The 21,824-nt window shown below is 50.6% G+C and overlaps 1 protein-coding gene and 1 long non-coding RNA gene across 5 annotated transcripts in view; one reads left to right on the forward strand and one right to left on the reverse strand.

Annotated features, from left to right (window-relative positions):
- The window catches only part of WWC3 (WWC family member 3), a 109,881-nt gene extending 97,958 nt beyond the window's left edge, over positions 1–11,923 (reverse strand). For 3 of the 4 annotated variants that reach the window (XM_082717120.1, XM_082717119.1, XM_082717118.1), the window contains exon 1: positions 11,516–11,923. In XM_082717120.1, coding sequence (XP_082573246.1) covers positions 11,516–11,799 — 284 coding nt within the window. In that variant the 5' untranslated portion in view covers positions 11,800–11,923. The remainder of the gene's footprint in view (positions 1–11,515) is intronic. The other variant, XM_082717121.1, reaches the window with a different exon arrangement.
- A 339-nt stretch (positions 11,924–12,262) lies between these two features.
- On the forward strand, positions 12,263–18,386 carry LOC309856229. The gene is made up of 3 exons (XR_014307107.1): positions 12,263–14,011; positions 14,247–15,467; positions 16,699–18,386. It is a non-coding gene; the product is annotated as an uncharacterized lncRNA (long non-coding RNA).
- The last annotated feature ends 3,438 nt before the right edge of the window (positions 18,387–21,824 follow it).

Consider the following 21,824-nt stretch of genomic DNA (forward strand, 5'->3'; position numbering starts at 1 on the left):
TTGCAAATAAGAAATCCCAGTTCAGCCGGCTTCGAAGGAGAAGCAGATGCTGTCATTTCACATTTCGTGTAAGAAAAGGGGCTGCAGGCAAGGAGCTCTAGAACCTTCAATCAGCCACACCGCCCCCCCTTCACCAAGGATACAGCCTCTCCCCTCTACCAGCCTGGGCTTCTCGGCCAGCTCCCTCCTGGGTTCTGTGGTAAACCTAGCTGCCCTGCTCCAGGCTTGGATGGAGACAGGACAGTCAGCAGCGGGCGGAGTTACCTACCTGCACTGTCCTAAGCATTGCAGGACTTTGACAGCATCCCTGGCCTCTACCTTCTAAATGCCAGGAGCACCCCACCTCTGCCCCCAGTTACCACAATCAAAAATGTGTCCAGAGGTTGCCAAATGGCCCCCGGGGCGGGAGGGGGTGGGAAATGACACAAATATACTCCTAGTTGAGAGCCACTGACTTTGAGCGAGCAGGACTTCTCCAGGAGCTGCAGAGAGGGTCACATCCCCTGAATCAAGGCAAGGGTAGCCGCTCCAACAAAATGGGGGCTCTGACAGCTGACAAAGGGGACCGATCTTGAGAAGTCTAGAATATAGGGAAAAAACTAAGTGAAATACACATATAAGTAGAATCTGTTTCTACATGCATAATTGCATTCAACATTTACTGAGGACCCACAATGTGCTCGGTACTATGTAGAAAAACCAGAGTAAAATCTAGACAAACCATAAGTGACTCTTAATCTCACAAAACAAACTGAGGGTTGCTGGGGGGAGGGGGGTTGGGAGAAGAGGGGTGGGGTTATGGACACTGGGGAGGGTATGTGCTATGGTGAGTGCTGTGAAGTGTGTAAACCTGGCGATTCACAGACCTGCACTCCTGGGGATAAAAATATATTATATGTTTATTAAAAAAATAAATAAATAAAACAATTTATTTAAAAAAAAACGGCAGGGAAGATCTGGAAAAAAATCTAAATAAAGGAAAGGAGATGGTTTAAATTTTTTAAAAACTATAAATAACTGCTTGGTCCCTTCATTCTCTGATTTCCTTTTTTTTCTTTTTTAACTCTTTATTTTACAACAGTCATAGATTCACAGAAAGTTGCCAAGAAATGTATGGGGAGCGTCCCTCACCCAGTTTCCCCCCTGGGGGGCACATCCTACATAACTAGGGCACAAAGCCCGACCAGGTAACTGACACTGGTGCGCCCCGCACAGCTCCGTTCAAGTCCGCGTGTGTGCATATGTCGCCATGTACGTGAGCAGCTGCACGCCTTACATACTAGTTCCGTGCCACTTCATCACGTGTAGCTTCCATCACCGCAATCAAGATCTAGAAATATCCCACCACTACAAGCCTCCCTCAAGCGACTTTTAGAGCCACATCTATCCCTGCCTCCCATCCCCAAGCCTTGGCAACCACTAGTCGGTTCTCCATAAGAATGCTATATAAACAGAATCATACCAGTTTCTTTCTGTGTCTTGTGTTGCCTGGAATCGCACGGTGGTTTGGGGTTTGACTGCCTCTCAGCCTGCTCTGACAAGGAACAGGCTAATGAAGGGCTCTCCCTGTAACACCAGTCCCAGAGGGTATTTTCTGCACCTCCAAGGTCTGCAAAGGGGGTTGTGGAAGGGTAGGGAACAGCTGGATTTCTTCTTTCCAGCTGCATGTTCTGAGCAGGCGCATATGTGCACACACACAATTCCCTTAATGGGCCTTTAAAACTCACTGAAGTTCATAAAGTACAGGTCGGGGGGGTCCATTTACCCAGGAGCACAAAAGAATGAGTCCCTTACTCAAATTCTCCTAGGAACTAAAGCTATTTGTACCTTTAAACCTCACGTTTTTGGGGGTTTTGGGGGTTTTGTGGTTTTGGGTTTTTTTTTTTTTTTAAGATTTTATTTATTTATTTGACAGAGAAAGAGAGCACCAGCAGGGGGAGTGGCAGAGGAAGAGGGAGAAGTGGACTCTAGGCTGAGCAGGGAGCCCAACATGGGACTCGATCCCAGCACCCTGGGATTATGACTTAAGCCCAAGGCAGACACTTAACTTACTGAGTCGCCCAGGTGCCCCTAAACCTTCGATTTTTAACTGTGTATTCTTTCTAGCTTTACTAGATACACTGGACATAAAACATTGTGTAAGTTTATGGTGTACAACATGACGATTTGATACTTATATTGCAATACGATTATCACTAGCAAGTATCACATAACATAATTACCACTTCCTTTCTGTGCTGACATTTAAGATCTACTCTCTCAGCAATTTGAGGATACAATACAGTAGTTAACTATAATCACAATGTTGTACAGTAGATACTCAGAATTAAATGCATATTTTTAATGGAAATCTTTCTTTCATTTTTTTTAAGAGGAAGAGAGAGACAGTGCGTGCATGTGGGAGTGGGGGCAGAGGGAGAGGTGAATCTGAAGCAGGCATCCGACACAGACTCCATCTCACAGCCCAGAGATCATGAGCTGAGCCTAAAAAAAGAGTTGGACGCTTAACCAACTGAGCTACCCAGGTGCCCCTAATGAAAATCTTTCTAAATGTGGTTATTCTCTTGCCTTCTTAGTCTTAATTCACATATTATTTAAATGACCTAATCTAACTTTCGCTGGTTGTCTTATGACAGATACAACATCCTTTTTTGAAGAAGTTTCTATGGAAGGGATCCTTGACTAAAACATCCCCACTGGCCTTTGTGATTCTGAGCCCCTTTCCTCTAGTTGGTTAGACTTTCCACTGGGGCCTTCAGGTCTTTTCCTGTGCTCCACCCTTCTACATGCCCACTGACCAACGGTTACCTTAATGAATCCTGTATGCTAAGATCCTGTATTCTAAGATCTAAGATCTAATGTCAGCAAACATTTTCTATAAAGAGCCAGACTGTAATATTTTCAGCTTGGTGGGCCATCTAGTCTCTGTCCAGCAACCTCACTCTGTCCTTATAGTCAGTTCTAGCTCGAAAGCAGCCACAGCATGTGGACTTAAGCTCTAACAGAACTTTATTCATGAACACCAAAATGTCAATTTCCCATAAATTTCACAAAACACTTTGCTTCATTTTATTTTTCTTCAACCACTTAAAAATGGAAAACCCATTCTTCTCCTGCAGGCTGGATAAAGACACCAGGTGGGCTGGATTCAGCCTGTGGGTTACTGGAGGCCAGCCCTGGGGCTAGGATCTCCTGGGGCCTGCCATGGTGCTTGGGAAACAACTCATACTGAAATCTTGGTTCATCAACTCAATAACAAGTATCATGGTCCTCCTTGTCCCTGTGAGATAATCTAGGCACGGGGACATCCAGCACCTTGCATGGCAGCATGGCGCAGCGGGCAGGAGCCAAGCTGGGGCCGGAGCCTTGGCCACTGGCCTGAGGGCTGCCCCACCCCCCCGACACCCCGCAGCACACCGGTAACCACAAGGCACTGGCTTCTTACTCTGCAGATGTTCCCTCTGCTTCCCTGATGGCATCTCAGCTCCCTGAGGAGAAGGGCTGGTGATGTTCATTTGTTATTCTCCGTGGCACCCAGCACAGACATAGCATCTAGACTATTAAAAAGTCTTACCATACATTAGTGCTTTGGCTCCCCATCCCTAATGATAAAAAGAAATGTGGATGAGTCTGTACTTCTTTCTCAAAGTAAGTTAAGGAACAAACGAAAAGCTAAACTCTTTTTGTTTAATGGTCAACTGAGTTTTCTTAGAGCGTGCTGGCTGCTCCCATGGGCTCAGTTCGCCCAGCTGCCCCGGTTAGGATCACGTGAGGGCACGTCCCTGTATTAAAGTAAAAGCAGAAGCATAAAACCAGACCCCTAAAATGACCCTCAAAAACATCAGGCTAGAGGAAAGAAGCCCCACACAAAAGGCCACATATCCCACGATTCCATTTAGATGGAATGTCCAGGACCGGCAAAGCCAGAGAAGGGAAAGCAGCCTGGGGCTGTGGGGAGGGGAAACCGGGAGGGGCTGCTTCATGGGGACAGGGCTGCCTTCTGGATTGAAGGAAATGTTCTGGAACTGGACAGAGGGGGCGGGTGCATATTGCTATGACTGCAGTAAATGGAACAGAGCCGCTGACTTTAAAATGAGTAATTCTGTTATGTGAAATTTATCTCAGGAAAGAAATTGTTAAAGAATGGCGGTAGATCTGTAGACTCCAGTAGTGGAAAGAGGACCCAGACATACTGTTAAATGAGAGTGTCAAGTCACGGGGGAAAAAAGTGGATAGCACAATCCCACTCCAAGACAAAGGTCCAGCTTTTTGCACATGTATTTAGTTGGTTTAGAGAAGGGACTAGAAGGACTCACAGTAAGCTGCTACAGGAGGTTCCGTCTGGGAAGAGGCAGATGGGGATTTCCATGCATTCTGCATATTTGTGCGCTGTTTCATTCTCATATGGCAAGAATGTTTCAGTGGGCTCCCCATGTCATAGAAAAAACACCCAGGTCCCCACGGACCTGAATATTTCAAAGGGCAGCTGCGCAGGGGAGCAGAGCGCCAAGCGAGGACGGAGAGTTGAGACGAAGACAAACCATGAATTTGCACGGCGTTTCCCGCTGCTTTGGCTGCACCCATCAGTGGACAGGCATAAGCAGTACATCCCTTCACAAACAAGTCTCAGGGGCTGCAGAAGGGCCTACTGTCAGGACAGCATCACCCCAGCCTTAAAAATGTCCGTCTTCTCTAAGAAGCGGGCCAGTGTGTGTGAGGGGCCTGTCTGGCCAAGAGAGAACGGAGGCAGGGAGCAAACGCGTGCAGCTACAGCCAGACCAGCTCTGCCCTGGTCTCCGAGGGCCCGGCCCCACCACGGTACTTCGGGGGGCCCTGGCCCGCTAGCCAAGGTCCACCAGCCAGCCCGAGACCACGAAGCCCCGAACTCCCCCATTCCAAGCCCTCACAGGTTCACCTAGCTCGCCCGTCTATCCGCGGGATAGCAGCCACTGCCCCACGTGAACAGGCAGCTGCGGAAAAAAGGCAAGAAAACATTCTCACGAGAGGCAGGATGAACAGTTCCCAAACAGTCCGCCACCAAGAGCTTCTGTTTCAATTCTGAAACGCCAAGCGCAGGGACAGAACCACCAATGTCCACCTCGGGTCAGCATAGGAACCTGCACTGAGTTGTGACACCATCTTCAGAAACGGTAATCTACTTGAGGCTCGTGCTAGGGAATGGAATCTGAAGCCTAAAACACGGGGCTTCCTGGGCACCATGTGCAAAGGCCCCCAGGACCCGGGGGACCCCCAGCGCCCCAGAGAGGTTGGCTCCAGCTATCAGGGAGCCAAACCAAGCAGCAAAGCAATGGGAACAGACAACAGCAGATCCAAGCTCGTCCAAGAGCTCGCATTGCTCAAGGACTACACGAGGTCACATTTACATTCTGTCACTGTGAACACAGGAATGGCCACTTCTCTGTGAGTAGAACAGCTGGAGTTGACACAACGCAATTCAAACCACGCCTACTTCCTCTGCTGGGCAGGGAACACCTGGATGAGGGGGCCCTTCGGGGCGGCTTCCAAACTGCGCCCAAGCCACACAGCCAAGCAGCACTTGGCAATGAAAAGGCACGAAGCACCGATCTACACGTGACACGGAGGAACCGCCACGAGCTGCGCTGAGCAAGATAAGCCAGCCACAGGGGGCCATAGAGTGTACGACTGCGCGGAGAGGAAACGGCCAGAAGAGGCGAATCTACAGACAGAAAGCACAGGAGCGGTGGCCAGGACCTCAGGGAAGTGGGGAATGACTGCTAGCAGCTCTAGGATTTCTTTCTGGGGTGACGGGAAAGTTCTGGAATTAGCTAGCGGTGGTGCTGGCACAACCCTGGGAATATACTAAACGCCACTGCACTGTGCACTTTCAAATGGAGCACCTCGTGGTATGGAAATCCTACGGAAATTTGTTTTCTCTTAAGTGAGGACACTTTTCAGGGCGAATCCAGCTGATCCCTACGCTCCGAGTCCTCCCCGCACAGTGGACACGGGCACGTTCCTGTGGGACAGGGCTCCAAGCGGCAGCGACAGCTCACCGGGCACGGTGGCTCTCTGGTGCCCTGACCGAGCTCCACACCGCCCGGAAAGGCTGCTCCCGCCTCGGCAGTGCTGGCTCTCACGGGACGGCCGCCCAGAGGCTCTCCAGCCGGGCGCGATGGCCGGCCCGCCCGCCCACCCCAGGGCCGGGCTTGCTGTCTGGGGGCTGCCCCAACCTGCTCCCTTTCTCCTTCCCTCTCACTTCCTCAGCCCCCTGGCTTTAAAGAAATAAAAAGAGGACCCGCCATTTCGAAAACACTGGAGATTTGGGGCGCCTGGGTGGCTCAGTGGGTTAAGCCACTGCCTTCGGCTCAGGTCATGATCTCAGAGTCCTGGGATCGAGTTCCGCATCGGGCTCTCTGCTCAGCAGAGAGCCTGCTTCCCTCTCTCTCTCTGCCTGCCTCTCCATCTACTTGTGATTTCTCTCTGTCAAATAAATAAATAAAATCTTTAAAAAAAAAAAAAAAAAGAAAAAAAAGAAAACACTGGAGATTCCACAGCTCTGCAGGCACCCTTTTGAGATACCCTCACCATGGTGGGATGTGTCAGCCCCGTGGGGCAGGGACTAGACTCCTGGTGCTCACCGCTGGGGTCCCAAACCCTGAAAGAGCACCTGAGACCGAGAGGCTGTGCAACAGTTGTGGAAGGAAGGAAGGAAGGAATGAACGAACGAACACACAGAGGTAGGACGCTTAAAAGCAGGTGGACTTTGGGCAGCTGAGTGACATTCCAGAAGGAGCACTGGTTCCCCGCCAGAAGGCTCCGCTGGAGTCCCTGTCCTTCCAACTGCCCGCAGGACGTCCCCATAGCTGTGGCCTGCAGTGCGAAACGAGGAGCCTGCACGAGACAGTCCAAGGACTTCCAACTCCCAAGCTGAGGGTTCCAAGCCCCTCACGGTCCTGTCCAAGTCTCACCTCACACAGAAAGACGAGGCTGGCTCAGTGAAACTGACCTCTCTGATTGCGAGTAGCCATAGCCCACAGGCACTTCCTGCCTCCAGCACTTTCTTCACATTCCTCCCCTTCCTCCTCAGCTCCCAGAAAGCCAAGGAGAAACCCTCAACGGAGGAAATCAATGAAAGAAGATAAAGACACCCCCCCCCCCAGCACCAGGCTCAAATGAGCCCTCCCTCCTTTTCTCAGAAACCATGACCACCTTGTGACCACTGTATTCATTTTATATGTCTGTCTCCCAACCCCCAGAAAACCTGGGCCTCCATCCACCTTCCCAGGACGCAGGAGGCCAAGAATCTCTGTAAATATTTCTTCATTTTAGTGGATTTAAATGGGAATAACTGAATTCAGGAGAATTCAACGGTGCCTTATTCTATCAGAGTAATTTTATTGAATGTATCAGAAAGGCAACCAACATTAGCAAAAAGACCTGGGCTAGCAGAAGCTCACCAGGATCGCCAGGTGCCTTCTGACACTCAACAGTTGACCTGTGCGTTCCTGAAGCAAAACCTACCAGAGAAGGTAGAACATGTTATTTCCACTTCCGAAATCAGTGTAGTGAAAAGGAAAAAAAGGCAACTTTGAGATTTCTAAACATCTGGGCTCTATTTTCAGAAATGACTTTTCTATTCATTTAAAAAAAAAAAAAAAGGAAGGAAAGAAGGAAAGAAAAAGAAAGATATTAGGCCAAGAATAGACCAAGAAATGACTGTTGATAATCTAAACAAAGATTCTTCCAGGAGCCCACCCCTTATGGCCTTAAAAGCAAGACACTTTTAAGTGTCCATGTTCATGCAGACAGTACCAATAATCTTAAAATATGAAAAATGGAGAAATCACTGTTTATCAAAAAGTTTGTATAATCCAGAAATAGACTCTGTGGAGTAAATATAGTAAACCTCCTATTAATTAATGCTAGATAAAGGTCGCAAGAAGGTGGCATGATGTCATCCGGCTCTGTTATATGGGGCTCTGGCCTGGCAAATTCCCAAACCATGGATTGTTTTCCCCAAAAAACAATGGCCTGTTCAAAGGAATGTTAATATACCACAGAATTTCTCCAGTTGGAGCAGGTGAAATCCCATCTCAAGAACAAGTGGGTCCCTAAAAGTTTATGTCATGATATAATCTGGGTCTTCTACCATCGTCAGGATTATTTACATTCTGCTTTGATCTCAAATGGGATATGGTCCACCATCTCTAAGCTGCTCGAGGTTGGCATTCCAGTATTGTAATCTCGACTAAGCTCCAAGAAACAGAACATGAAGTTTCAATCACTCAGTCCATCTGTAGGATAACATCAACACAATCACGCAGGAAGCACACATATACACAACTGTCAAAGGCACTAAATTTTTCCACAGGAGACAAAAATGTTTTTCCCATGTTTTCTGCCTAAATAGCAAATATCTTTGTGTACAGTGGTCATTGAACTCCAAGTTAATATACACAGAATACATACATGCAACTAATAGAAAACATGCAAGACTGACCCACAGAAACAATCAACTCTGTATTTTTTAACAAGGTCTTTAGGTACAATTCACAGGAAACTATGAAAATTAAACAGACGGTACTGATCTGCAGAAAGAGTGAACTAAAGCCTAAGGTGGGTTGAAAATCAAACCAAAAAAACTCCGTTTTGAAAACACTGAAATTTTTTCTTATACATCTGATGCCACATCTATAAAGATTATTTCCTTATACTTACAACCGTTTGGTTGTGACCTGAGAAAGAAATTACAGCTCCAGGGGTGCCTGGGTGGCTTAGTTGTTTAAGCGTCTGCTCAAAGCCTGCTTTGGCTCAGGTCATGATCCCAGGGTCCTGGCATGGAGTCCCACGACAGGCTCCCTGCTCAGCGGGAAGCCTGCTTCTCCCTCTCACTGTCTCTCTCTCTCTATATCAAGTAAATAAATAAAATTAAAAAAAAAAAAAGAAGAAGAAATTACAACTCCACTAATTCACCAACACACCCTGAGCTGCCAATACAGATTGCCGTTAAACACAACACTGAATTTCGGAATCACTATAAAACTCTACAAGAGATCAGTTACAACCCTTGGCTCTCAGTTGCTTTGTTTAGAGGGACATATCTTACGCGATACAGTTTTTACTAAATGGTATATGAAATAATGTTCTGAGTCAACAACAATTTTTGCCTCGCCTACTACCTTCATTTATTCCTTCCTTCCTAACTTCATTTTCTTTAAAGACCTATTTATTTATTTATTTGCCACTCTCCTGTCAGTTCTCTATTTGGAAGCTATTTGGAGAAAGTCCTTGAACACCGTCTTCCAGTTGTGTGAATCAGACACAACTCAAAAAGGATTTTAAGTGGCAGATGCACATGGAGAAAATGTGCTCCGACGAACAGTTTTTCCATATAATAAAAATCAATTACAACTTTCAAGGATAATCAGTCACCCATAAAAATCGGCAGGGTTCTGTTTTGAAAGAGGAAGAAGAGTGGCTATTACACCAGACGCCATTTACACCCCTCGGTAGAACCCACTTAAATGTTTGCGGCTTGCTGAGCATTCCATACATATTTCGGGCAAGGTATTATGGGAGCTGAAGTGCAAGCTGTCCCCTGCTGAATTTTCACTCACTATAAAAACAATGTCTCATAAAAGTATACACATGTTTTTACTTTACAAAAAATGTAAAATATGCACTTTTGCTCACTCAATTGACACTTTTAGCATTAGAAACAGGACTTTAAAACAAATCGATAACGTAAGTGATGTCTGAAAAGGGTGAAAATGTCATTCAGCACCACAAACAGATTTCTGGAAAAAAAAGAACATAGGAAATGTGTGTGAAACACACAGAAAGGAAGATTCTACAAGCTGAGTCCTGTAGGGTCTGCTCAACTATGTCCTGGGTCCTACCATTAAAATGGAAAGTTGCACATTTCTATTTTTCATCTTGAATCCCCACTCCAGGGCAACCACAACTGTTTTATATTACCCTCATAAAATGAGCCTTAGCCTTTTCTGAGCCCAACAGGATTTTTAATTGGTACATTTTCCAGTTGTTTCGGTTTTTAACAGACATACAGCATAAAAGGGTGCTACGTTCCAAGCAGTTCTACCAATTCCAGAACCATCCAAGGCTTGATCAGACAGCTGTGGCTCTAGTCTTTGGTTAAAATTATTATATGATCTCACCTGATTTTCAAAATAACTAAGCATCTTTTTAACCCATAAAACTGGGCTAGGATTTATCTAAGTTTCTGAGTCCAGAGGCTAGCTGCGTTCAGGGAGAATGTCGGGGAAACAGGATCGTTTTGCTTTGTTTTTCCCTATCTGAACCCAGAGAGATTCTTCAAACGGTAATTCCACAGCTTCCCTCCTCCAGAGTTGATTTTCAAAGGCCAGTGCTATGCAGCACTTTCCTGTGCAGGTAAGGAGGAGGCAGGAGCAATGTCATCACACTGAGCCTTTTCAAGTCTTAAAATCACTGGGAAGCCTGCAGTATTTCCTTTCTAGCACCCAGGCCCAGCGCAGTGAGAAGTTGCTCCCAACAGCACAAGATATCAGGTAACCACTAGAAACACTCGATTTCAACAGAATTCCCAATCCCCCCAAACCCCCCCCACACGCACAAAAGCATCTCTCCAAAAAAGCGGAACCATTGAAAGCAGCAATCACACAGAGAGTTAAGGAAAAGCACATTACATGAACTTAATTAAATGGAATCTGGTAGTGCTTTTAGAAGAATCCATTTTTTACTCCACGGGATAGATTCACATGAATTATAAGACAACTTAATGCCCCATTCACGTCTTGCACAAAAAGGAAACCTGAAATTCAACTTTTGTTTTGCGTTTACTCCAAAAGCATATGGGTCTAATCATATTCCATTCTGGCTGCAGTACGCAAGGCTATTTCAATCAGAATTTCAAGTCGGTTGTTTAAAAGGCGCTAAAGAGCAACCAGCACGGTCTGGGAGCAGGCTCTCGCAGCTCCGAAAGAACTAGGAATCCCTCAAGTGGCCCATCTGGCAGCAGTCTTTGGTTGGAAACTAGGCTGAGCCCGCCAGACAAGGAACCCACACCACGAAGCTGGAGCGCACGTTTCTGCTCCAAGATGACAGCTCATCTGGCCGCCGCGGGGCCGGAGGCGGTGGGCCGCCGAGGCCCGGGAGGGATGGGCGAGGCCCCGGCGGAAAAAGGAAAAGAGGGCCATCCGTCAGCCCTGGGAGAGGAAATTCCAGGCGCCCAGCTTCCAGGCGCCGGTCAGCGGGTGACGTGAGGGAACCAAGTCACTGTACCGGCCCCGCAGCGGGGGCCGGGAGGCGGCCGGGGCTCCGCACTTCGGGGCCTCGAGGCCGGAGAGGGGGCGTCTCGATCCTCGTCCAAGGCCCCAGGGTGGGGGCGAGGGGCGCCCGGAGCCCCGCCGGGGCCCCGAAGACACGCGATCTTCGCCCGGACCCGGAGGCCTCCGGGAGTCCTCGGTCCACTCCCAGAGCCCAAGGGATGGAGCGCCCGGATCGCAGCCCCGGCCAGCGCCCCCGCCCTTACCGGTCGCGGGGGTCGATCCACGACGTCTGGCGCGTGTTGTGGTCTATGTAGAAGACGCGGCCGTCGTAGTCGCGCGCCTCCTCCCAGCCGGCGGGCAGCGGCAGCTCGGCGCTCTCCCGGGCCCGCGGCGGCGGCGGCGCGGAGGGCGCGGGGGGCGCAGGGGCCGCGACGGGGGGCGCGGGCGGCGGCGGCTCCCGAGGGGGCTGCGCGGGCGGCGGCGGCTCCCGCGGGGCCTCCCGCGGCTCTCCCCGCCGCCGCCGCCGGCCGCCGCTCAGCCACGGCATGACCGCACGAGCCCCGCCGCCGCCGCCGCCCGGCCGCCCCGCGCGCGCCGCCTCCTCCGCCAGCACTAAGGCCCGGCGCCCGGGGCGCGGGGGCAGTCGCGGGGAGCCGCCCGCCGCACCCGGTGCATCCTCCGCCCGGCGCCCGCGCACCGGCGTCCGCCCGCCGCCCGCCCGGCCCTCCGCGTCGTCGCCCGCGTCTCCCGCCCGCTCGCCCGGGTCGCTCGGATCGCCGCCACGCGTGGAGTCACAGCCCCGGAGCCGCCGCCGCCGCCGGCACTGCCGCTGCTGCCAGCAGCCCCTTGATTCCCGCGGCGCACCCGGCCATCTTCGTTCCTCCGCGCGGCCGGGGCGGGAGGGGGCGGGGCGCCCGCGTGCCCCGCCCCCTCTCGCTGCTCCGCCCCCTCCGCCCGGAGCCCGTGGCGGCACTGTCTGCGCTCCCTGCTAGTCCTGCAGTCTCCCTCCGCCGCTCCGCCTCCAAGCTCCCCCGGGGCTCCTCGGCTCCCCGCTCCTCTACCCCTGGGCCCCCACCTCCTCCTGCTGCTGCTCCTCCGGCTCCCCAGCCGGAGGCTCCTTCTCCCCGCAGCCGCTGCCCCTCCTTCTCCTTCCCCTCCCGCCCCGCGCGCTCCTCCCTCTTCCCATTCCATCACCTCCCTCCTCCGGCCTCGCCGGGAAACCGCGCGGGGGCCAGGATGGGCGCCGCCGCGTCCGTCCGCCCCCGGGCCACCGCGGAGAGGAAGGAGGGCCGGGAGGACGGCACCCCACCCGAGCAGCAGGCGCGGCCGGCCTAGGGCTGACCCCTGGGACCCAAACAATTCCCGGGGGCGAGGGCGGTCACCTCACTTTACCCACTCCCAGGCTTTGGAAGTTCGCGGACAGCCCCCCCTCCGCCCACTTGGGATGCGGGGAACTGTGCCCTGGGTCTCCCGAATACCCAAGATGGTCCCGCGAAGTGGGGTAAAGCCCCGTAAGTGAGGCCGAGGGAGCTCAGGTAGCTGGAAGAAGTACCAGTGGCCCGGCGTCTGCGGTGGAGCTGGGAGGACACAGCTGGAAGCGGGGAACTGGGCAGGTGGGCGCTTATGCGTCCCTGCCCGGAGAGCCCGAGAAGGGCTCGTCCGGAGTCCCCGCTCTGGACCAGGCCACCTGACCTGCCTTGAGCTCTTCCACCTTCCGGACTGCAGGATCTGATAGTTTGAGCAGAGACCCAAGTCGGCCACTGCTGGGGAGGTGGCCAGGTCAATTCCGAAACCTCGAAACTTGGGTGGTAATTACGTTCCGCTCGCATCTCAAGCTACAGAAACTGAAGTCCAACTTTAGGGTTCTCTCTTGCTCCAAGTGTCCCAGCTACTTGGTACTCCAGTTCCCTGGCCACAAGACTTAATGCCAGGAAATGCAGGAAAGTATCAGGAAGGTTTTAAAACACTGTTATGATGATATAAAAATAGCTAGTAAAAAGTCAAACAGCGATCCAAATCTAGATACATAGAAGAAACTAAAGGAAAACCTTTCAAACAGCTCACAGTAGTTGGCAATCCTTCAGTGAGATGGTTTTTTAAAAAACTATTTACCCTCCAAAGTGTTTGTAAAATGGTAATGTTACTTTTATGAGGGGAAAATGTTTTTAAAGACTGTGAAGGCATGGAGATTGCTAACTGGTTAGACATGCTAACCCCAACCCTAACCTAAGGAAGGTGTTTCCTCCCCTCCTCCCACCACTGCACAGAAACGTCCTTGCTCTCCAAGTATCTGCCCCCACCCGAAACTTACATGCCAGAAATCCCACCACTAGAGTCCTTTTAGTGAAACATGGATGATTGTTGGATGTTCCAGAGAAAGGCAGGGAGAGGAACAGAAAAGCAAATACTTCCCGATCTTGCACATTCCAGAGGATACCCAGATGCCAAGTCTCCCTGCTCTGACATCTTCCCTCCTGACTGGCATGAGTTATTGCCAAGGGAGCTGCCGCTGCCTTTTCTCTCTCTTCCCACCCACCCGCAGTCACTTTGCCACCCAGGGTGCCGGGGCTGAAGCTGCCTTCCCGCCTTCCCAGGCATCATGTACTTTCAGAATTTCACAGATCTGGATACCGTCGCTCCAATCTGCCCTGAATGGGGTTGCGGGGTGTTAGAGAGTGAAGCCAGCCTCTCCAGAGAGAGGAAGAACACCCACACATCAAAGGACTCATACAAAGAACAGCAAGAAGAGAAAGCATCAGGTAAAGCATAAGGGCAGGGGTGGGGGGTGGGGGGGAGTTCCATCCAGTTAGGTGCTGAGAGGCAGGCGTGGACTGGCTTTCCCCTGCGGGTGGGAGGTCTGGAGTACCGGTGGAACCGCGCTGCACACCTTCTGCGTACAAGCCCCGGGCTGGGGACGGGCATGCTGAAGAGAGTAAGATAGATTCCGTGTGCCCCCCAGGCCACAAGGCGCGCACAACTGTGATTTGTCTACAGATGAAGTCCGGGTTCCGACCCCAAACTGAGGATGCAGAGAGGCCCCTGAGACTCAAAGGAAGACACCTTGGATGTGGAAACTGAGGCTCGTGTCTTCAGATTCCCCAGTTCTGAGCCCTGTCCCCTTGGCATGTGGATCTGCTGACCCCAAATACTTGATTCTGGTAGCAGATGGTGGCATCCCACCCAGATCTCCCTGGCTGGGGCACACACCATTCGTGGAGGTTCACCCTTGGCTGACAGACTTCTGAGAGGTTTATGTCCCCCACCCCCCAACCCAGGGACTGATTCCGCAGCAGGACAGTCCTGCCTCTTGCCTTCGTGAGACAAAGTCCAAGCCACCACACTCCAGAGCTCCCTGTGGGCTACTGTGGCTTTGCTAGCCATTCCCCACCCTCACCGGCCTCCCAAACCCCTTCAGTCCGCACCCCCCCAGTCCTGTCACTCACAAGACGATGGTCCCCACAGGCACTGCTTCTAGGGAGCCTGACCCAAGAGAGTCAGATGTGCTTGCTCTCTTCCAAGCACTTGGCAAATATAAATCATTTGACCATCATGACAACACCCGCGGATATTCCTCATTCCATGTGCACGTCACCAGAAGAGTTCGGAAAAGGGGGACACAGCGCGCCAGTGAAGACAGATGGGAGACCTTCACTGAAAAAGCCTTGTCCACACACGCGCTCGTGGTCCCTGGACCCCTCTGACTTGAGACATGCAGCAGGCCTAGTGCTTTCCTCTTCCCCAACTGAGCTAACTAAAGAAGGCCAGAATCTAGGGCCCCCAAGGCCTGTTGACAGCACCATTAGCCCTTTTTGACTTGTAAGGTTTGCCCTCAGCAGCCTCTGGTGGTCCCTGAAGACCCGTGCAGGGAGCTGGGACGGATGAGAGGCGGTGGGGGAGGAAGGGAAGCTGGACTCCCCAGCCCCGCCGGGAATCCGGGAGGACGGTTCACGCGTACAGATCGTTAGGGAGAAGAAGGCCCATCTTCCTTACGGTCAAGGGGGGCTCTCCATGTGGGACTGAAACCAGAGGCACACGCCGGAGCCTGGAGCGGAAGAAGTCTTTGGTCTGAGCTGACGGCACAATTACACGTTCTTCGTTGCCTCTATATTAAAACCACAGCCTCGCCAACGCCGAGCGCCAACGTTGCCGTGACCTATCCGCTCCCCAAGGTTTCTGATGGAAAAACAGCTCAGGAAAAATCCACTTAGGCTCTGGGTAAGTGAGGAGCAGATGCTTGTTCGCTGCCCCGACCTTCTGGGAAATCCCTTTTCTGAAACGGTTAAAATGCACTCGAAGCATAGCTTGCAGAAGATTTTCCTTAAAATGCTTGCTAAGGAGTAAAAGCAGCACGCTCTTTGCATGCCAGACGAGCCGACACAGAGCTCGAAGATTTCTGCTCTTCCCGTTAGAGTCTGCCTCTGTCCCCACTCCTCTTCCCAAAGGAAAGTCTTCATTTTAAAAAACAAACTGCGGAATTGCAGCTAGACACATTCGATGCTTGAGAAACTTTTAGAAAAGGGAGTACCATGAAGGCCACAATCATCGCATCCAAAATGAGAGAAATAAATACTGCCAAAGGAGTCTTGCTTACTCGTGTAAACAATCAAGTGTTCTAGGAAATGACACATTGGCTAATTCGGCACATTGTGCTGAGAGGAAACCGGAAGTGGGAAAGATTGGGTCTGAAGAAGAAACGGCTCATTGTTTGGCATTCTTTAAATGCTGGAATAATTACTCAATTATGGGCACTTCCCATATATTTAAATAATGCAAATCCACAGGCTGTGGAGGACATTAGATGAAGTTCCTGCTAATTCCTGTCTGGCGGGCTTAGGGACTGCAGAGGAAGGGACAAAATGCCAGAACTCTTAACCTGGGAACCCTCTGCAGGCTCAGGGACTGGAATGGGGACAGGGTGGGGCTATTCCCTGATGTTTTACTTTGTGGCTTTATGACTTTAACTTTAGACACTTACTTGACCTGTGATCAGAAAAGCTGTTGTTTAGATCTCGAATGTGGTCTGAGAGCCTGACAGCGCTTTTCCCAAAAGTGTAAGTGCGGCCAGTTTGGAGATTCGGGGTTTTCTCATCTCCTAATCTTCCACTCCAAAGACGTGCAGGATATTCTGGAAAGACAGCCAGGCAGTCTGTGTTTGGTCCATCTCAGTGCAGTATTCTGCTGTGTGTCGGCTTCTCAGCCCCAAGCAGTGTTCTTGGGATTGATCGTGGCTGTTGTGTGGACCCCATTTGTTTCTGAGTAATTAAAATTCAGATTAAAAAAAAATGTTAGACCGATTTCTCTCCCAATCTTAGAACGCTCAGAACCACCCACTTCCTTCCTCTCCAAGTCTCCCCCCCGCCAAGGCTACATTTTTACCTCTTTTCCTTCCCAGCCCGTGGGTTATGTTCAACAAAATGCTAACGAGTAAACTGAAAATGTATTCCAGGCAAACCGTAATTTTAGGAAAACACAGCCGCCGTGAGCCAGCGTACTACAGGACACTTCCTTCTGGCTGGATTCTCCGGTTCAGGATTATGACTCCGGTCCCCTGTGTATTTGGAAAAACAGATTCTTACACTGCAGACCTCTGCCTCGTGAGCCAAGCCGAGCAGCTTGGAAGTCTCCCACAAGAAGGAGGATTTATGCAACACAGAAAGGAGCAGCCTCTGGGTCATGAACCATTTTTTTTTTTCCATTTGACAACACTAGTGTTACAAATGAGTCTCTTCTGCAACATGAATGGAACAGTTTTGAAATACAGTTAACCTCGCTAGATCCTAGAGTGACAACACGGCAAATCCACAAGGTGGTTGTTATGTACCCGTGATTCTCAGCCAGGGACGACTGTGGCCCCCGGGGGACACGTAGCAGTGCCTGGAGACAGTTTTGGAAGGAGGTTGCCCTGCGTCCAGTGAGGAGAAACCAGGGAGGCTGCTCAGCACCCCACGGGGCACAGGACAGCTCCGCCACAGAGAGCGATCCCCCCCACGTGCCACTAGTGCCGAGGCTGAGACACCCCTCCCCGGGCAAAGTGGGAGGGACACTTGCACTGCCTAGGCTTTTATGGCGCGGAAACCAAGGCTCAGAGAACGTAAGTAACGAGTCGAGTGTGATCTGACCACAGCTATAAAGCATTGCCCTGAGCCGGAAGCTCAGTGTTCCCAGCTGACCTCCGTATTACTCGGGGTTTTCCAGAGACACAGAGAGCTAGACAAAGAGATTCATTCTAAGGAATTAAGGAATTTGCTGATGTGATTACGGAGGCTGATGAGTCCCCGGATCGGCCATCAGCGCTTGGAGACCCAGGACAGCCAATGGTGTAGCTGGTCCAAGGCCAGCGGGCTCGAGCCTCATGAAGAGCTGATGTTTCAGTTCAAGTCCAAAGGCAGGAAAAGCGAGGTCCCGGCCCAACGGTCACGCAGGAGGAGCTGCCCCTTACTCACGGAGAGTCATTCTTTCTGTATCATTCAGGCCCTCGACGAAGCGCGGGAGACCCACCTACATCTGCTTTCCTCAGTCTGTTGACTCAAACACGGCTCGTCCAGAAGCAACCTCACGGACACGCCCAGAACAACGCTTGCCCAGATATCTGGGCGCCGCGTGGTCCAGTCAGGTCAATGTGGAAATGAACAATCGTATCTGTCCACTTTACACCCAGCTGCTCGGCGTTCCCACAACTCCTTCTGCTCAAAGAGTGGTTCATAAGCCGGCTGCAGCAGCATCGTGGGGAGCTCACTGAAGCCCCCAGCCCAGAGCCGTCGGTGCGCCAAGCCCCGTGTCACACACACAGAAGGGGATGGGATGGGGGAGGGGCCATTTCCCACTATTGATTCCAAGAGCCATCTGGGTAATGTTTTCCCTAACTTCATAATCAATAGGGGTTTATTGATCATTTAAGAGGTGCCACGCCCAGGGGCACCTGGCTGGCTCAGTCAGTTGAGCATCTGCCTTGTGCTCAGGTCATGAACTCAAAGTTCTGGGATCGAGTCCCACATCTGGCTCCTTGCTCATTGGAGTCCGCTTCTTTCTCTCTTCTGCCTGCCGTTCCCCTGCTTGTGTGTGCGCGCTCGCTCTCTCTCTCTCTCTGTCTGAGAAATAAATAAATAAATCTTTTAAAAAAAGAAAAGAACAGGTGCCAAGCCCTACTCTAGTCAGTGAGCAAAGTATGATCACGGCCACGTTCACACTTTCTCTGCGTGATAAACACATTTAAGAACTGGCTCTGTTAGTCACTCAACTTCAGGCCATGCCTCCGTGAAGTCCAGCCAGAATTACCTGACACAGAAGAAGAAATGGGCAGAAAGCCAGCTCCAAGCCAGCTATGCTGTAAACAACGTGTGATTGTTGCTTTGTTTCCTATGCCTCTCCCCGCCAGGTGTTCCTACCCAGAACTGGCCACATCCCTTGTGGTCTGTGTTCTGTAGCGCACAGTGGAGAGGTAGGGTCCTGTCTTAGCCCGTTCAGACTGCTTTCACAAAAGACCACAGACTGAGTGGCTTATGAACAACAGAAATTTGTTTCTTACAGTTCTGGAGGCTGGGAAGTCCAAGGTCAGGATGCCAGCATGGTGGAGTCTTCTGGGTCTCTGTGTCCTCCCATGGCAGAAGGGGTGAGGGAACTCTGGGTCTCTCTTAAAAGAACATAGATCCCATTCACGAGACTCCAACGCCATGACTTCCATGCCTCCTAAAGACCCCACCCCCTGGTGCCATCACACGGAGGGTTAGGATTCCAACATATGAATTCAGGAAGCACACAAACATTCAGACCATAGCAGATGCCTCCTTTGAAAAAAAAAAAAATATGAAGAATTTCAAGATGGTGAGAGTAGAGCATTAAATCTAGCACAAGTCCTCTGGAGCACAGGGCCCTGTCCATACCTTCTAGCTGCCATGTCCTTTGAACATTCCGTGGGGACACCAATTTTGGGTTATAGCACAGAAGATCGTTTGGGGGGCAGGAAGACCTTGTCTCTGCAAATCAAACCACTTGCTCCCCAAGGCTTCTTTGCCTGGCCAATTACCTCCCCAAGGTCAGCATGACATTGCCAGCAGGAAGAACGTCCCGTGCTCATACACCCTGAGCTCCCTGGTGTTGTGGGTTGAAGTATGCTCCCCAAAACATACGTTCAGGTCCTATGCCTGGTCCTGGTGAACATCCCCTTGTTTGGAAATAGGGTCAGATATAATTAGTTAAATTAAGATGAAATCACACCATCATACCTTAACCCCATATGACTGGTGTCCTTAGAAGAAGAGAAAAGATGCAGATATACAAGGAGAAGGCCATGTGATGAAGGAGGCAGAGATCGGGGTGATGCAGCGACAAGGCAATGAATGCCGAAGACTGCCGGCAATACCAGAAACTAGGAGAAAGACCTAGAACAGACGCTCCCTTGAGAGGCTTCAGAGGGAGGGAGCGTGGCCCTGGCAACAACCTAATTTCAGACTTCAGCCTCCAGAGCAGTGAGAGAAGAAATTTCAAGTTTTTTAAGCCACCCAGTCTGTGGTATTTTGTTGCTGCATCCCCAGGAAACCAATACGCCTGCAAATTTGTCCCAGGCTCCTGCTGCTTTGGGGTGGGGGCACACAGCAATCTATAGGATTCCGTCCACAGAGTCCCAACCAATGCTAGGAAATCCCAGAAAATAGAAATCCACCTCGACAGCCCCCAGAAATCCTACCAAACCCAGAAGCCCCAGGCATGTCACGCTTGACTCCAAGACCCCATTCCGTAAAAAGAAATGGTGCCAGCCGTGCAGACCACAAGCAAGCGGGAAATGCCCGTATTTGCCGTGAGCGGCCCGAAGCTCACAAGTACCTTGAACCACAGGGCGTTCAACCTGTTGTTAAGGAAGTGTCTCTTTGTGAGAACATTCGGCTGATCCTCAAGTAGGAGTGATGGAATCTGGGTTTGAAAGAAGCCCCCACCCTTACGGAGGGACTGGATCCTGGCACTGAGCTGCGGGGGCTGCTATGATCCCGGACAGAGAGCCAGCCGGGCCGACGCGCTTGCGTGGAAGAACACACCACCTATGACGCAGTCTTGCCAAAAAATCAAACCTGAATCCGATCAAAGCCTGCAGATCCGATTACTAGCTTCCATGAAACACAGACATCGCAGGACCATAGTCACATCTTTGGCGATGCTATCAGCAAAATCCCAGCTGGGCAGACTCTACCCTACCAATGGCCTTGTTTCTCCAAGAAATACACTTCTAGGGGTACAAAAGTGATGGAAAGGAAGCCTACAGATGAAAAAGAGACTAGAGGGGCACCTGGGTGGCTCAGTGGGTTAAGCCTCTGCCTTTGGCTCAGGTCATGATCTCAGGGTCCTGGGATCGAGCCCCACATCGGGCTCTCTGTTCAGCAGGGAGCCTGTCTCCCCCTTTTTCTCTGCCTGCCTCTCTGCCTACTTGTGATCTCTGTCTGTCAAATAAATAAATAAAATCTTTAAAAATTAAAAAAGAAAAGAAAAAGAGACTATAGAGACATAACAACTGGTAGCCTGGTGTGGGCTGTATTTGAATCGTGATTAATAAAGCAGCTGGAGGGGCACCTGGGTGACTCAGTCGGTTGGATATCTGCCTTCGACTCAGATCATGATCCCAGGGTCCTGGGATCAAGTCCCGCATCAGAATCCTTGCTCAGCAGGGAGCCTGTTTCTGCCTCTGCCATCTCCTTCACTTGTCTTCTCTCTCTGGCTTTCTCTCAAATAAATAAATAAAATATTTTTAAAATAAATAAATAAGTCAACTGGAAGAAACCTCTGTGATATTTATGAGGCAACCGGAAATGGCAACACTCCTTGAGAGGTGATGGTATTAAGAATCCTTGTTTTTTAAATTTGGGTTGGAAAATGATGTTTCAAAAGTGCCTTGGTGGCTCAGTCGTTAAGCATCTGCCTTCGGCTCGAGTCATGATCCCAGGGTCCTGGGATCAAGCCCCGCATCGGGCTCCCTGCCGGGCGGGAAGCCTGTTTCTCTGTCTCCCACTCTCCCTGCTTGTGTTCCCTCTCTCACTGTGTCTCTGTCAAATAAATAAATAAATAAAATCTTCGGGGCGCCTGGGTGGCTCAGTGTGTTAAGCCACTGCCTTCGGCTCAGGTCATGATCCCAGGGTCCTGGGATCGAGTCCCGCATCGCCTCTCTGCTCAGCGGGGAGCCTGCTTCCTCCTCTCTCTCTCTGCCTGCCTCTCTGCCTACTTGTAATCTCTCTCTGTCAAATAAATAAATAAAATCTTTTAAAAATAAATAAATAAATAAATAAAATCTTCAAAAAAAAAAAGAAGGGGCACCTGGGTGGCTCAGTGGGTTAAAGCCTTTGCCTTCAGTGCAGGTCATGATCCCAGGGTCCTGGGATCGAACCCCGTATCAGGTTGTCTGCTCATCAGGGAGCCTGCTTCCTCCTCTCTCTGCCTGCCTCTCTGCCTACTTGTAATCTCTGTCTGTGAAATAAATAAATAAATAAAATCTTAAAAAAAAAAAAAGAAAATGATATTTCAGTTATTTTTTAAAATAGTCCATACATTTTAGAAATGCATTTGGAAATAATTATGGGAAATATGATATAT

This window comes from Mustela nivalis, assembly GCF_964662115.1.
Source record: "Mustela nivalis genome assembly, chromosome: X".
NCBI lineage: Eukaryota > Metazoa > Chordata > Mammalia > Carnivora > Mustelidae > Mustela > Mustela nivalis.